We start from the raw sequence: 17,368 nt of genomic DNA on the forward strand, positions 1-17,368 counted from the left end.
TACAGACAGGCAGCTCCTGCTATATAGCTGACAGTGTGATAAAGATAGCAGGTCCGCTCCACACCAGCACCCAATACAACAGCTGACTAGTGAGAGGGAGCTGCTGCTCTCCCCTGCATCAGCAGTCAGCTGTATGTACAGACACTCTCACATCTGCCAGCTACATAGGAGAGGGAGGGGCAGAGGGAGAAAGAGCTGCCTGTATTGTGTATATATTTGTGCCTAGTTATGCATAACCATAATGATACATGCCATGCAGGGTTCCTGGAAAGTTGGGTGCCAACTAATGGAATTATTACATTATCACACATCTCTTACAGGATCCTGAATGCCAACTGCAGAGTTATGCATCCTAAATGACAGGTTGACCTAGTGGTATATACTTCATTCCGAGGCGGTACTACTGCTGTTTATTTCTCCTGTAATACCTCCCTCACTGCCTGGTCTGGGGAGTTCAAAATATTTTTCTCCTATTTTCCTCCTCTAAAACCCAGGTGCGTCTTATCATCAGGTGCGTCTTATAGAGCGAAAAATACGGTACATCATCAGTCACTTATGAGAGACTAGTGCCCCACATAAAATATCCATTGACCAACCATGCAGGTTCTAACATAATAAGCTGCACCATGGCAGTAACTTACAGCTTCTGGGGTGATGTGGGCAAAAGAAGGAACATTAAAAATTCCTTGGATGAATTCTGGAGGACAACTGACTCCCAGCCACAGGAACATGGTTACACCGTTAGCCAACAGGAATACTCCTCCGTCAGACAGACGTTCTTCTGAACAACGCAAAGCCGGGGGAATTATATCACTCTTGATGTCCATCGTATGCTGGTTAAAGATGACAAGAGTAGAGTTACAAAGAACACCCACCACCCTCGCCTGTGCCCTACATAGCAGTCCAGTGTGAGCCGCTATGCTTACAACGTTCACTTACTAAAGGTAAAAGAAGTGGATAGTAAAAGAGCTGTGAGCTGGCCACATCCATGGACAACACCAGCTGTCTCTGAAATGTCCTCTCATCGGTGGGAATCTCCGGGCTGCTGACCAAAACCTCGTTCTTTAACAAGCAATTCATGTAGACTGGCAGCACTTTCATGGAGTCTGGAAGAATGAGCTGTGGAGAAAAGGATGGTATCATCATAATCGGCTGCACGGTGTTCAATGATTCATCTGTGACTCCTACAGAGCTTTGGATACTTCTGACCAGATTCTATCACACATCATTTGCAGCATGCACAAGTGTACATGTAGCAGAAAGACATGGAAAACATATGGTTTGTTGTGCCCATGTCTTACCTCAATTGTGTTCTTATCAGTGGTTTAAGGTACCGCTAACAGGTCTACAATGAGGCATATTGATATTTTTCTATACTGCCTGTATTGAATGGCTACTCCAGAAAAAACACATTTTTTCATCTCTGCCCCCTCACCTGCTTGCCTGTCACACTCCAGAGGTCTTCTATGTATATTACAGTCACTTCCATGCAGTGCAGCCTCCTGTCTGATGCTTATGAGCCACTGAGAATTTTTAGTTTCACTTTCAAATCAATCCCATGATAAATCAGTACAGTATTGGCTACAGGCTGTACCATTTCAGCTGTCTGGAGGGCAGTTTAATTATCATTACCGTCTATATTCACCTAAATAAGTTACAGACCATAAGTATACAGTCGTGAGGATGAGATCTGATCTTCTCTGTTATAGCTGCATGACAGGAGCTGTGTGATCATCATGAGTAACCGTGGTAGGAGTGCCTGTGTCACCCTCTTGAAAGTTTCTGTAGTATGATTCATGCAAGAGCATCACACAAGCTGAGAAATTGACTGGAAACTGAATACATAGCCCCAAGTAGATCTGAGCTGGTCAAAACTGAGATCAAGAAAAAGAGGCCAGGAGTTTCAGACAGAAAGAGATAACTAACCAAGTGAACACACACCACACACACCACACACACCACACCACACACACCACACACACCACACCACACACACCACACCACACACACCACACACACCACACACCCCACACACACCACACACCCCCCCCCACACACACACACACACACACCACACACACAGTTTATAGCTACATAATGAACGAATGAAAAAAAAAAATCACTTGAGTGACCCTTTAAATACAGAGGAATGAAAACAGGTTGAAATCGATAGTACACTATGCAAACAAACAGTGGAAACAGAGTGATACGTTAAACTCTGTCTGTATTGTGCTTGAGTCCTACATTTGTTATATGCATCAGGAATGATTTGGTGTATACATCAAATGTAACCATTGGCCTCCATTCACCTGACAAAGGCCAAAAGAAGTCTTTTTAGCCTCGATTGGGCTGGTATACATCAATATACCTATGTTTTTCTTGCAGAGGCATCCAGTAAAAAAGAAAAAAAAAAAAAAAGTACACCAAGCGGAATCAGATTTTTTTTTTTTACAATGGGTAACATATGCCACTGCAGGGCTATACCATGGCATATGTTGGAAATTACTCCCAACATACACATCTGACAGATGGCTCAGATGTGATGTGAAGAGAGCCTTATTGAGAAATAGATGAGAAACACATCATTTACATATAAAGTGATACAAAGAAAAGTAACATTTCTAGCTGATTCTTTCTTACATACCTGACTGACAGCTGAGGGACTGGCACAGTTCTTTCTATAGCAAGCCAACATGTGGGCTGTCTGGTTCACCAACACCTCACGGACGGACTTCAAGGGATGATTCAGAATTGCTTTGTAAGCTGGAAGGAAACAATGATGAACAATATAACATGCCGTTGCTTTTCCAGCCCTTCATTCAAGCAAGGATGCAAACTTTAAAATGTACCTGATTTTGCAAAGAAGTTTATGAGTGCGTCGGTTTCACAGCTCTTGTAGATATCTGCAAGTTGTGAACTGCAGCTCAAACTGATGTTGTGTACAAGAAGGCGTCTGTGACCACCAATGGTAGTGTATAACAAGGCGCACTAAAGGGAGAAAACACCATCAAATCAAAAGAGAGGAAAGAGTAGGATGAGCCGATAAAGGAACATATCAATGGCTTTATGCACTCAGATTTCACTATTCTTAGGATCTGCAATGAAACCGCTGAACAATGAGTGAACAAGGAAACAAAAGGCGCACCCCGCGTTTAACATTGCAAGTCACTTTGCATTCAGCACTGAGCAGGCTTATGTGGTCCCTTATGTACCATCACTCTTTCCTGGGTGTAGTATATTATGACGGCTCCTAGGAGGTTTATGACATTTATAACTGTTTTTCCTTTGTTTTATTTACTTTGTGAAAACACTAGATCATTTTCATTTTAATACACATGAATTTAATACGGCTGATGACATACTGGCACTCCTTGGTTAAGAGGCTGAAGGTCTGCTCTGTGTAAATATGTACTTCGTGTGTGCATTTGGAGGGGAACTCAATAAAAGTTCATAACAGATCAAAAACCACTTATTGAGATTTAAATTGGTTGTCAGTGTAAGGACAAAATCGAAGCAAAGGTAGCGATGGCGCTAAATAAGATTTACTTACTGGTTGAAGTCCCCATGTCTCCAACACTGCAGCAATAACATCATGTCAACAACATGTGACTGCTGCAGCCAATCACTGGCCTTAACGTCAATGTGACATCTCTGCTGGAGCCCTATAAAGAACTGGGGGCGAGCACCTGAAAGGCAGTGATGGAGTGGCGAGGATCCTTCAACCAGTTAATAAAGCTTATTTTATTATTTTGCATCATCCCTGCCTTTACTATAACTCTGTCCAATCTCGGACAACCTCTTTGATTATGTTTTTTTTTTATAGCTATATTTTTTTTAAATTATTATTTAGTCATTGCTAGTATTAGCCTTTCATGTATGGTTTTCCTTGGTGCCATCTTTGATACTATATACACATTTGTAAATAAACTAGAACAATATGGGAAGTGAAAGGCCTAAAAAATAATACAACTAATGAATACAATCAAGAACCTTGCTATTAAAAGTGAAAAGAACGAACAAAGACCAAATATTTTTGAAGGAAAGTAGAGGAGCAAGAGACACCGATCACAAACTAAAATATTTCTACACAAATGCACAGAGCATGGGAAACAAAGAGGGAGAATGGGAGCTCCTAACACAGGAAGAGAAATATGATGTCATAGGCATTATGATAACTTGGTGGAATGATACACATGATTGGAATATAAGGCTTGAAGGATACAACTTATTTATGACAAGCAGACTTTTAATAAAAGAGGATGAGGTGTTGCGTTGTATGTTAGGAAAGCATACATCTCAACAGAGAGTCAAGCTTCAGAGCATAGTAGTTCTGTAGAAACTGTTTGGGTAAGAATACAAGAAGAGAACAACAGAAAGGACACCATTGTAAGCATTTACTATAGGCCGCCTCGACAAGCAGAAGGTATGGATGAACTCTTTCCACATCAGATGGCCAAGCTGTCAAAAAAGTACCACATAGTGATCATGGGAGATTTTACCTATCCAGACACTGGCGTAACTATAGGGGATGCAGGGGATGCGGTTGCACCCGGGCCCAGGAGCCTTAGGGGGCCTATAAGGCCTCTCTTCTCCATATAGGGAGCCCAGTACTATGAATAAAGCATTATTATAGTTGGGGGCCCTATTACAGGTTTTGCATTGGGGCCCAGGAGCTTCAAGTTACGCCTCTGTATCCAGACATTTGTTGGGAATCTCTCTTAGGTAAAATTAACGGGTCCAACAAATTCTTATCCGCTCTTGCTGACAACTTTATCTTCCAAATGGTCAAACAGAAAACAAGGGGATCTGCTATCTTGGACCTAATTCTTACCAACAGGTAGAAAATGGTTAAGGAAGTAAGGGCGGCTGGGACGTTAGGAGGCAGTGATCATGCTATCCTTAAATTTTGGATAAAAAGGGGAGGAAGACCTGAGAAGACACAGACCTCAAGGTTGGATTTCAGAAAGAAAGATTTTAATGGTCTCAGAAAGAGGGTAGGAAGAATCCAATGGCTGGATGTTCTTAAGGAGACACATGTCCAAGAAGATTGGGAAATATTAAGAAATGAGCTTCCCAAAGCACTTAAAGAGAGCAGGATGGATGAACACAGAACTTAAATATATGCTAAAAAGGAAGAAGAATATGTTTAAGGCTTGCAATAGAGACCAAAAGCAATAAAAAAAGGATTTGGGGGGTATGTCAAAAGCAAAAGAAAAGTCAATGATGCTATAGGATGTTTACAGGATGAAAATGATGAATTAGTTAAGAATGATGGTGAGAAGGCCGATCTTCTGTTTTCTCTCAGAAAGTAAATGTAACATCAACCGATCTTCCCTGTGCTATTGGGGAAATAAAATAATTCTAACTATAAACAGAGTTGGTGAGGGAACACTTAACAAACTTAAATGAATTCAAGTCTCCAGGTCCAGATGAATTACATCCTAGGATACTAAAGGAAGCAGCTGAGGTAATTGCTGAACCACTCGTCATAATCTTTGAAAATTCCTGGGGAACAGAAGTCCCAGAAGATTGGAGAAGGGCAAATGCTGTCCCTATTTTCAAAAAAGGGAAGAAGGTGGATCCAGGAAACTACAAGCCTGTAAACCCGACTCCTACACTGGGAAAGATCTTTGAACAAATTATTAAACAGCATGTATGCAAGTACATGGATGGGAATGGAGTAATTAACCAGAGCTAGCATGGGTTTGTAACAAACAAGTCATGCCCAGTGAATCTAATTTCCTTTGACAGAATCACAAACTGGGTTGATCAGGAAATGTGGTAGATCTAGTACCTCATACCATCCTTATTGAAAAAAATGACCAAATATAGGATCGCCGAGGCAACTGTTCAGTGGATTCACAACTGGCTGAGTGATCGTACTCAGAGAGTCGTCATAAAAATGATCTGGAGGAGGGAATTGAGGAGCAACTGATCAAATTAGCTGGTAACACAAAGCTAGAAGGAATAGCGAACACTAGAGAAGAGAGAAAGGATTTAAAATGATCTAGACAAGTTTGAACAGTGGGTGGTGACTAATAGAATGGTATTTAACAGAGAGAATTGCAAGATCTTACATCTGGACAAGAAAAATTTAAAAAGCACATCATAGAGAATGGGAGTAACTGAGCTAGGCAGCAGCACATGTGAGAAAGACTTGGGTATACTAATAGATCACAGACTGAACATGAGTCAACAGTGTGATGCAGCAGCAAAAAAGGCAAACACAATTCTGGGATGTATTAAGAGAAGCATAGAGTCTAGATCATGTGAAGTAATTATCCCCCTCTACTCTTCCTTAGTCAGACCTCATCTGGAATACTGTGTCCAGTTCTGGGCACCCCAATTTAAAAATACATTGACAAACTGGAGCAAGTTCAGAGAAGAGCTAGCAGGAGCACAAGCGGTTTGCAAACCATGTCTTATGATGAAGGATCTGGGAATGTTTAGCTAGCAAAAAGAAGGCTGAGAGGAGCCTTAGTAGCTTTTTACAAATATCTGAAGGGCTGTCACATGGCAGAGGGATAAGCAGTATTCACATTTACACAAGGAAAGACTAAAAGCAATGGGATGAAACTGAAAGGGAGAAGACAGATTAGATATTAGGAAAAAATTTTTGACAGTGAAGGTGATCAATGAGTGGAACAGGATACCACAGGAGGTGGCGAGTTCTCCTTCAATGGAAGTCTTCAAATGGAGGCTGGACATACATCTGTCTGGGATGATTTAGTGATCCTGCATTGAGCAGTGGGTTGGACCCGATGACCCTGGAGTTCCCTTCCAACTCTACAATTCTATGAATAACTCACCAAAGCCGGAGCCTTGTATGGATTACTTTTTATATAGTGCGGGTATTTAAGGCAACCCATGCTACTTCTCTGACTACTTGATGCACACAGTGGATTGGTAGTGCAGTGGAAGTTGAAGACACTACACGCTGCTCTGACTAGCCAGCGCTGCTCAGGTGAGCAGCACTGGCCAGTCAACAGAACGTGTAATGTCTTAGACTTCCACTGCACTACCAATCCACTGTGCACAACAGGTAGTCAGAGAAGTAATATTGCAATCTTGGTTTCTCAAGGACGAGAGGGTCACTATAATGTCAATAAAGCTAAGCATTCAAATACGATGATCATCAGATGACAGAAATTCCACTACCTTCAATATTATGTAGAAATGCCGGAGCTGGACTCATCAACTTATTATTAGCTTTATTACACTTTGGACATACATTTTCACTTTACAGGATCCATAATGGGTCTGTAGGACCCATTTAATGGATGAGTTAGCATCTACTACACCCCTCCAATCCCCAATAGACTTGTAATGGGTCCATGAGGTTTCTCTTTATTTTTTGGTTTTGTGGATAGAATTGTGCAGCAAGTAACACTATGTTGACATAGCAAAGGAAACCTAATAATGGAAGAGAACTAACACATTCATGAAAAGCGTATCGCTATCATTAGGACTAGTTATTCAGTAAAGCTTTCGATGAGACTCGAAATGTATTATAACTATTGCAGCAATAGACTACTGATGGCTGGGGGAAGCTCAATCTACAATACTGAGACCCACATAGCTTACTATCTCTTTCTTATGCTTGCCAAGCTAACTGACTCCACAACAGCCAGTGCTGTAAGTAGTCTCCACTATTTCTATTGGTCTAGGCTTCATTTGGTCTTGTCATATTAAAATGGCTATTCAGAGACAAAACATTTTGTAGATGCTGCTCAGCCTGCTGCAAAACATTAAAAAGGGCTTATTCGCCTCACCCGATTCCCCACTTCTTCCGTTCTAGCTGTGCTCGATCCCCTGCTGCTACTTCCTGCTGCATTGATGACGTCCTGACAATGGGGACATGTGACCGTCTTCCTTTGGCTAGTGACTAACTACAGCTGTCACATCTGGACATTATCACTGCAGCAGGACGTAGAGAGCAGTGAGGGAGAGACTTGAGCAGCGTCCGCGAAACGTCTTGTCACTAGATAGCCCCTTTAAACCTTGTGAGAAAACCTGCCGCATACAACCAGTCACATAGTTTTTATTGAGTACCTGAATTAATGCTCCAACATCCTCGCTGAGTTTGTCATCATGTTTAAATTCTATGGTCACTGCTTTGTCTGTGTCGACAGCAGCCATCTCTACATCTGTCGTGTTGTTCATAAACACCGCACCAAAGAAATCTGTAGCTCTAAACCCTGCGGATCAAAAAACAACAACTTAAATGCTTAGCACTTGAGTCCTAGCAGAAGAGGCCAACTCCATTCCACGTGGAAAAAGAATACTTTTCAACAGTTGGGTGATATTTTGTCTTTAAAGCATATATCTTGAATGTATCCATGAAATTTACTTATGCAATATCAATTCCAATGGGGACAAAGTGTGCCTCAGTGACAAAAAACCTGTCCTGTAGCTGTAACATAATCTCACATTGTGGCAATAAAGTTCACCTGCCTCATCACCATCCGCAAAGACTGTCTAGCTCACGCCCATGCTTTGCTTTGTCCATGCTGATGCTCATGCTTTATGTCGTCCATGCTCATGTCATGCTCCGCTAATGCTGCATTTTGTGTTGCTCACGCTCATGTCATGCTCTGTCCTGTCCCTGTCTATGTCTACGCTATGCTCCTCTCTCTGCACGGACTGCTCCCCTCACTCTGTAGCCTCCACCTCACTGCCTGCCACGGCCTGCTCTGCACACACCCCGCATCAGCCACTCCATTGCTGAACTGAGCGTACCACGTACCTCGATATGGCTGTTCGACAGAGCAGGAGGCAAGCCGACCCCTTTTAACACTAATACTCTGCATATTAACACCCTCATTCTTACTCTAACTTCTAGCGCCATCCTCACTGCCTACCTTTACACCTTCCTCTTACACCCAAGCCACAACACATTATCTATATCAGCCCCTCCCTGCTCTCCTCGCCCATGCACAGCTCTCACATGCTCCTCACCTTTCTCAAATGTCTCCGTCCCCCCTTAACTGCCAAGAAACACCACAGCTACCCTCAGAAATCCCCCAACCATCTGCTCACCCTCGCTACCCTGTTACTTTTAGCTGCAGGGGACATCTGCCCTAATCACTCCCATCCAATACTCCCACTTCCCCAAACTGCTCCCACACCCCCCCAAGCCCAACCACTAGCCCACATGCACCCCTCCCCCACCCACTCCCTTCAAATGCATCCTCTGGAACTCCCAATCTGTGTGCAACAAACTCCCAACCATCCACAACCTCTTCCCTACCAAGCGCCTAAATCTACTCACCCTCACCGAAACTTGGATACAGCAGTCCGTTTCTGCCTCCCCCGCTTCATTGGCCTATGATGGCCTGCAGTTCTCCCATACTCTCATATCAGACAACAGGCACAGCGGAGGAGTAGGTGTTCCCCTCTCGCCCTGGCTCAGGTTATTCTCCCGGCTTCCTTCCTCACCTTCTGGTCTTTCAAAGTACATACCCTGCGACTCTTCCGTCCATTTCCTCTATGTGTCGCAGTTATTTACCGGCCCCCGGGCTCCATCCGGCTGTTCCTGGACCATTTTGCTGACTAACTCCCCCATTCCTGTCCTGCGAACTCCCAACCTTTATCCTTGGTGACTTCAACATCCCCATTAACAACCCCTTCCACCTCACAACTTCCAACCCTCACCTCCTCCCTCGGGCTATCACAACTCTCCGACTCCCCTACTCACAGAGACTGTAACATTCTCGACCTAATTGTCCTCTGCCTTTGCTCTGCCTCCCACTTTACTAACTCCCCCTCCCACTCTCAGACCACAATCTCCTCCCCCTCTCCTTTAGGAACCCTAACATCTTCCCAGGCTGAGGAAGCCTGCTGCCTAGGGGGTCACATTGGACTCGGACCTCTCCTTTACCCCCCACAGCCAATCTCTGGCCCGAATCTGCCACCTGCACCTCAGGAATATTGCAAACAACGGTCCGCTCCTGACCACGCACACTCTAAAGACACTAGTTGTCACCCTCACCCACTCCCGACTAGACTACTGCAACTCGCTGCTCATTGGCCTTCCCGCATCAGACTCTCCCCCTCCAATCCATACTAAATGCGGCAGCTAGACTCATCTTCCTGTCCAACTGCTTCTCAGATGCCTCTGCACTATGCCACCCGCTGTACTGGGTACCCATGTACTACAGAACTCAGTTCAAACTCATCACCCTCACCCACAGTAGTTTCTGGTTTAAGATGCACAGTATCGGTATTAATTATATTCACCATGCACAGCAGTTTGTATCAGTGGAGTGAAAAGTTTGCTTGGCCAAAAGTTAGATACATTTATGAAATGCAACTTTTTAAAAAATAGTCAGAAAAAAAAAGTTGCACGTGAGAAAAAATAGGTTTGTATCTCTCCTCTCTGCACAAGCCCTATAGAAAAAGTGCAGTCATTTTAGTCAGTGTGAAAGGCAGTGATGGATGATGTGAAAATTTGTCCAAGGAGGCACATGTGGTCTTAAATTTGAGAAACATATTTCATCGCATTAACCAAGCGTTCGCTTAGAAATTGGCCGAAATGATGCCACTTTTGATAAATGTGGGCTATTGTGTTTCTCCTGTGCAGCCTTGACATTACATAATTCTATGTATTCTTATTCAAATAAATCAAAGTCGATGGCAACTGAAAAATGGATTGAAAAACTGATGCAAATTGATGTAATTTTTTCAAATCTGCCACCCCGCGACCTCAGTGCTTAGTGGAGAAAATTGGAATGTGGCTGGTAATTTTTTTTCCCCTAAGAATGAAAGGCACAAAGTATTTTAGGTCATGTAAAAAACTGACCCTGACCAGACTGAAGCATTTTGTATCCTTGCCAATAATAATTCATACAGCTTACATTTGTACAAAATAAGCAAGAAACAAAATGTACATAAAACGTAGTAAGATATAAATTACAGCTTGTTCATTAAAATGGCCGTTTTAATATTTTACTATAAAAAACAGTTACCTGTGCTTGTACGGACTCTCATGATGGCGTCAAATCCTATTCGCTTTTCAATATCCGTCCTCAGGTCGTTTATAAACTGCTGTCCATCAGTGTGCACCTATATTAGCGGGGAGATAGGTTTACTTCAATCACATGTTGACGTGGTTTGGCCAGTAGATGGCAGCAAAAGACAACTTGCAGAAATCCAACAGCTGACTTTGTGTCTATGTCTGCTTCAGATGCGAATTTCTTAAAGGCAATGTTATAAAAAATGTTATAAAAAAAAAAAAAAGAAGGAAGGAAGGAAAGTATACCTACCGGACCGCCCCCCCCCCCCCCCCAACCCCATTCCCCAACAATCCAGCGCTGATGGTTTTCTCCGCAAGGTTATGTTTACATGGCTGCAGTGGGGGGCGAGATGCTGCATAATATTCTAGACAAAGAGCAATGGTTTTACCTGAAAGTGATTATACTTGTAAAGTGTTCCTCCAGTTAGCAATGTAATGAGGCCCATCGATGCCACATCGATATACTGGTTGGGGAAGAGGAAGAGGTCAACACAACATCCATTTGCCACACATTCCTTGGCCAGGCTTTCATACAGATTTGACTGGGGCAGAAAGAGAGTCTAGATTTAAGACAAAAAAGAATCATTAGAGAACAGAAATATTAAATGTTTTGCTATTATGTAACAATATTAAAAGAGGTCGTCCAGTTGTAAAACTATTGATGGCCCATGAGCAGAATAAGGCATCAATAGTAGATCAACAGGGTTCTGTTGCCCGGGACCCCCGCCAATCAGCTGTTCACTGGGCCTGTGTGCTACTACACTGAGCTGGTTTCTGTAGGAAGCAGACAGCTCCGTTTCCACTACAGTGGCCAGACTTGGTATTGCAGGCCCAGCTCATATTGAAGTGAATGGGAACTTGAGGTGGGAACGGAGTTTTCTGCTTCCTGCAGAAATCATTTCATTGTATGAACACATTGACCCAGCAAACAGCAGATGGGCGTGGATCCCAGGTGTCAGACCCCCATCGATCTATTATTAATGGCTTATTCTGCTGATAGGCCATCAGTAGTTGACAGCTCCTTTAAGCTGCAAGGGTGCTTTTTAGAGGGGACGATTATTGTTCAAAAAATTGTTTAAAATGAGCAAAATCGTTTAGTCTGAACGCGAACCAACAACTAACAAGAACTTTATGCAGGCATACCAATCATTGTTGGCTCGTTTACTTATACAGTGAATGTCAAAGACTGATTGCTGTTTAAACTGAGCAATAAGTATAAAGAATAAACAATACTGAATGACGCTCTTAAACGAGCCAAAGATGTCTCTGCCTGTTGAAACAGTCTGAACGAGAGCGAGCGAGCTGGCGGTGATGTCACTTGCTTGTTCAGATGAGAATCGACTCATCTAAAAGGTCCATAATAATTGCAGCATAGGCGTACCGGTAGGGGGTGCCGGGGGCGCAACCGCGACCCGGCCCTTGGGCTTTAGGGGGGCCAGAGGTCGCCCTCCTGCATATACTGGTTACTTTCACTTTGTACTGTCGGCGGCCGCTTGCTAAGTTAGTGCGGTCCGGCCGACAGCACAAGCCAGGAGGAGAGTAGGTGAAGGGAGGGGTGGGACTTGGGGAGAGGTCAGGGGAAGAGGAGGGGGGTGGGGGAAAGAGTAGAGAGGACTTACCGACACACAGGCACAGCACAGCAAGGGATCGAGTGGCCCAGGGATGATGTCATCTCCCTGCTGACACTACGTACACCTGCTCTCCTGAGCAGAGAAGTAGTCCGGGCACCAAGGTATGTATCTTTCTGTGTGTCTGTCTAACTATCTTGCCTATTCTTATATCTATCTATCTATCTATCTCCATATCGATCTAATCTATCTATCTCCATATCTATCTATCTCACTATCTCCATATCGATCTAATCTATCTATCTCCATATCTATCAATCTATCTCCATATCTATCTATCTATCTATCTCTCTATCTATCTCCATATCTATCTATCTATCTCCATATCTATCTATCTCCATATCTATCTCATATCTATCTATCTATCTCCATATCTATCTATCTCCATATCTATCTATCTCCATATCTATCTATCTATCTCCATATCTATCTATCTATCTCCATATCTATCTATCTATCTCATATCTATCTCCATATCTATCTATCTATCTCCATATCTACCTATCTATCTCCATATCTATCTATCTCCATATCTATCTATCTCCATATCTATCTATCTATCTCCATATCTATCTCCATCTCCATCTCCATATCTATCTATCTCAATATCTATCTATCTCCATCTCCATATCTATCTCCATATCTATCTCCATATCCATCTCCATATCCATCTCCATATCCATCTCCATATCCATCTCCATATCCATCTCCATATCCATCTCCATATCCATCTCCATATCCATCTCCATATCCATCTCCATATCCATCTCCATATCCATCTCCATATCCATCTCCATATCCATCTCCATATCCATCTCCATATCCATCTCCATATCCATCTCCATATCTATCTCTATATCTATCTCCATATCCATCTCCATATCCATCTCCATATCCATCTCCATATCCATCTCCATATCCATCTCCATATCTATCTCCATATCTATCTCCATATCTATCTCCATATCTATCTCTATATCTATCTCCATATCTATCTCCATATCCATCTCCATATCCATCTCCATATCCATCTCCATATCCATCTCCATATCCATCTCCATATCCATCTCCATATCTATCTCCATATCTATCTCTATATCTATCTCTATATCTATCTCCATATCTATCTCCATATCTATCTCTATATCTATCTCTATATCTATCTCCATATCTATCTCTATATCTATCTCCATATCTATCTCCATATCTATCTCCATATCTATCTCCATATCCATCTCCATATCCATCTCCATATCCATCTCCATATCCATCTCCATATCCATCTCCATGTATCTCCATCTCCATATCCATCTCCATATCCATCTCCATATCCATCTCCATCTCCATATCCATCTCCATATCCATCTCTATGTATCTCCATATCCATCTCCATATCCATCTCCATATCCATCTCCATATCCATCTCTCTATCCATCTCTCTATCCATCTCTCTATCCATCTCCATCTCCATATCTATCTCCATATCCATCTCCATATCCATCTCCATATCCATCTCCATATCCATCTCCATATCCATCTCCATATCCATCTCCATATCCATCTCCATATCCATCTCCATATCCATCTCCATATCCATCTCCATATCCATCTCCATATCCATCTCCATATCTATCTCCATATCTATCTCTATATCTATCTCTATATCCATCTCCATCTCCATATCTATATCTATCTCTATCTATCTCCATATCTATCTCCATATCTATCTCCATATCTATCTCCATATCTATCTCCATATCTATCTCCATATCTATCTCCATATCTATCTCCATATCTATCTCCATATCTATCTCCATATCTATCTCCATATCTATCTCCATATCTATCTCTATATCTATCTCTATATCCATCTCTATATCCATCTCTATATCCATCTCTATATCCATCTCTATATCCATCTCTATATCCATCTCTATATCCATCTCCATATCCATCTCCATATCCATCTCCATATCCATCTCCATCTCCATATCTATATCTATCTCTATGTATCTCCATATCTATCTCTATATCCATCTCCATCTCCATATCTATATCTATCTCTATCTATCTCCATATCTATCTCTATATCCATCTCCATCTCCATCTCCATCTCTATATCTATCTCTATCTATCTCCATATCTATCTCCATATCTATCTCCATATCTATCTCCATATCTATCTCCATATCTATCTCCATATCTATCTCCATATCTATCTCCATATCTATCTCTATATCTATCTCTATATCCATCTCTATATCCATCTCTATATCCATCTCCATCTCCATATCTATATCTATCTCTATGTATCTCCATATCTATCTCCATATCCATCTCCATATCCATCTCCATATCCATATCTATCTCTCTCCCTATCTCTCTCCCTATCTCTCTCCCTATCTCTCTCCCTATCTCTCTCCCTATCTCTCTCCCTATCTCTCTCCCTATCTCTCTATCTATCTCTCTATCTATCTCTCTATCTATCTCTCTATCTATCTCTCTATCTATCTCTCTATCTATCCCTCTATCTATCCCTCTATCTATCCCTCTATCTATCCCTCTATCTATCCCTCTATCTATCCCTCTATCTATCCCTCTATCTATCCCTCTATCTATCCCTCTATCAATCCCTCTATCAATCCCTCTATCAATCCCTCTATCAATCTCCATATCTCTCTCTCTCCATATCTATCTCTCCATCTATCTATCTCCATATCTATCTATCTCCATATCTATCTATCTCATATCTATCTATCTATCTATCTCTCATATCTATCTATCTATCTCATATCTATCTATCTATCTATCTATCTATCTATCTATCTATCTATCTATCTATCTATCTATCTATCTATCTATCTATCTATCTATTTGTCTGTCTACCTACCCATCTATCTATCTATCTATCTATCTCATATCTATCTATCTCATATCTATCTATCTCATATCTATCTATCTCTCTCATATCTATGTATATATCCATCTCTCTCTCTTAGACCTCATGTCCACTTGCACGCACGGTGCTGAATCCAGTGAAATCCGTACATGCCCGTGGACATGGAGAGAGAAAATACATTATACTCACCTCTCTGGACGCTGCGGGGCTCCTCTCTGTGCTTTCCGGATTTTCTTTCTTCTGGTCAGCAGATGTGCTCGGCACGCCGGCAGCGTGCCGCATGCATGCGCACCAATATTTTAAAAAATGTCCTGTTCTCCCGCGTATCAGCGGCACAGTACAAAAACAGCTGCGGCTGTGCCACGGATACAAACGGCTTCCATAGGCCTCAATGGAAGCCTCGGGAGCTGTCCGTGTGGCAGATCCACAGGAAAATGGAGCATGCTGCGATTTCCTCCTGTGCGTGTGACCCGCAAACCAGGAAGGAATCCCATCTGCATGCTTTTAGCTGCCCTACCGATGCCAATGCATCCCTATGGGCAGCAAGATGCACGGATTCCCCATGCGGATTTTATAAATAAAATCCGCACGTGGACATTGGCCCTCAGGCATAGATACGGGGCGAAGGGGAAATAGGACCTGGGGGGGGGGGCCCGAGCTGAACTTTTGCACCCGGGCCCCTGAGCCTTTAGGTACGCCCCTGAATTGCAGTCAATAATTGCAGCTTCACCAGTGACATGTTTGTAGTTTACCATTTTTCTTAGGCTCTGTTCACATCAGTGTTCTAGCTAGCAGACCACATTGATTTATAATGGGGTCTGTCAGCTACCGCTGAGGTGTCCCTGAAATGTGATGGGGTCTGAGAGAAAACCTTCAGCGTAGAGATCAACACAGCCTTACCCAGCCCAATCTCCATACTATACTTTGTAATCTACAAACATATACTCAATGAGAAATAATTGCTTAATAAAAGTAACTACTAATTAGTGACCACTGGATGTAGGTGACATAAATAAGATTTTAGAAAGGCAAATAAAACGTGTGGCTCCTAGGAGTTCCTTTATAGGACAAGATATTAAACTGTTCTGGAAGAGCAATTGGACTGGAACTGCTATGCATGCTTATACAACGGCTAATTAGCTTGGTATATAAATGACATCAACTCTTCATGTAGAATATGTCTCAATGCAAAACAGAATAAGATTAAAGGTCCCTCCCTGCAAAAGGGGTGACTGTAGGGCACATAAGTGCCTGAAGACTGTGCCACAGACTATCGCTCCTATGCGTTCATGCAGAAGCAATAATCATTCAGTGAATGGAGGTGGAGTGCGCCGTAGAGGCCTTCTGACCGCCTGACTTCAGTCAAAGATGGACGTCTGCCTGTTTACACGGGCCGGTAGTCCCTTGGTGTTTAGATGAGCGTGTTCTGGGGACAACTATCGCCTGTATTTGCTGTTTTAAGTGATTATTCGGGTAATAATTGCTCCATGTAAAAGGTAACTTTAGTAAAAAAAATAATTAGCATTTACATTCAACAGAAGCGTAATAGAATTGTTTGCATGGCTTTCTATAGAAAACTTATTGTACCTATAGAGTTTCTATAGGGTTTCTTAGTATTTATAGCAAGTCATTATCTGTATGAAGATACATTATTCATATAATAGGAAATGGGAAAGAATAGAAAACATATGTTGTCACATCTGTCTAAAGCAGAACCAATAACCCATTTAAGATGAAGCTCTTTTGTTTTTACAGCGAAAATGAAGTAAGAACTTTATTCCATGGGTCAGTACTAGAGATGAGCGAGCACCAAAATGCTCGGGTGCT

General features: G+C 42.3%; 1 protein-coding gene across 1 annotated transcript in view; it reads right to left on the reverse strand.

Moving 5' to 3' along the window:
• The window catches only part of SEC24D (SEC24 homolog D, COPII coat complex component), a 106,089-nt gene that overhangs the window by 3,901 nt on the left and 84,820 nt on the right, over positions 1 to 17,368 (reverse strand). Inside the window, exons 15-21 of the mRNA XM_066573884.1 lie at positions 11,404 to 11,574; positions 10,968 to 11,064; positions 8,053 to 8,198; positions 2,850 to 2,988; positions 2,645 to 2,763; positions 940 to 1,119; positions 642 to 833 (exon numbers count right to left, since the gene is read on the reverse strand). Of these exons, the coding sequence (XP_066429981.1) occupies positions 642 to 833; positions 940 to 1,119; positions 2,645 to 2,763; positions 2,850 to 2,988; positions 8,053 to 8,198; positions 10,968 to 11,064; positions 11,404 to 11,574 (1,044 nt within the window). The remainder of the gene's footprint in view (positions 1 to 641; positions 834 to 939; positions 1,120 to 2,644; positions 2,764 to 2,849; positions 2,989 to 8,052; positions 8,199 to 10,967; positions 11,065 to 11,403; positions 11,575 to 17,368) is intronic.

Source organism: Eleutherodactylus coqui, chromosome 7 (genome assembly GCF_035609145.1).
Source record: "Eleutherodactylus coqui strain aEleCoq1 chromosome 7, aEleCoq1.hap1, whole genome shotgun sequence".
Lineage (NCBI taxonomy): Eukaryota > Metazoa > Chordata > Amphibia > Anura > Eleutherodactylidae > Eleutherodactylus > Eleutherodactylus coqui.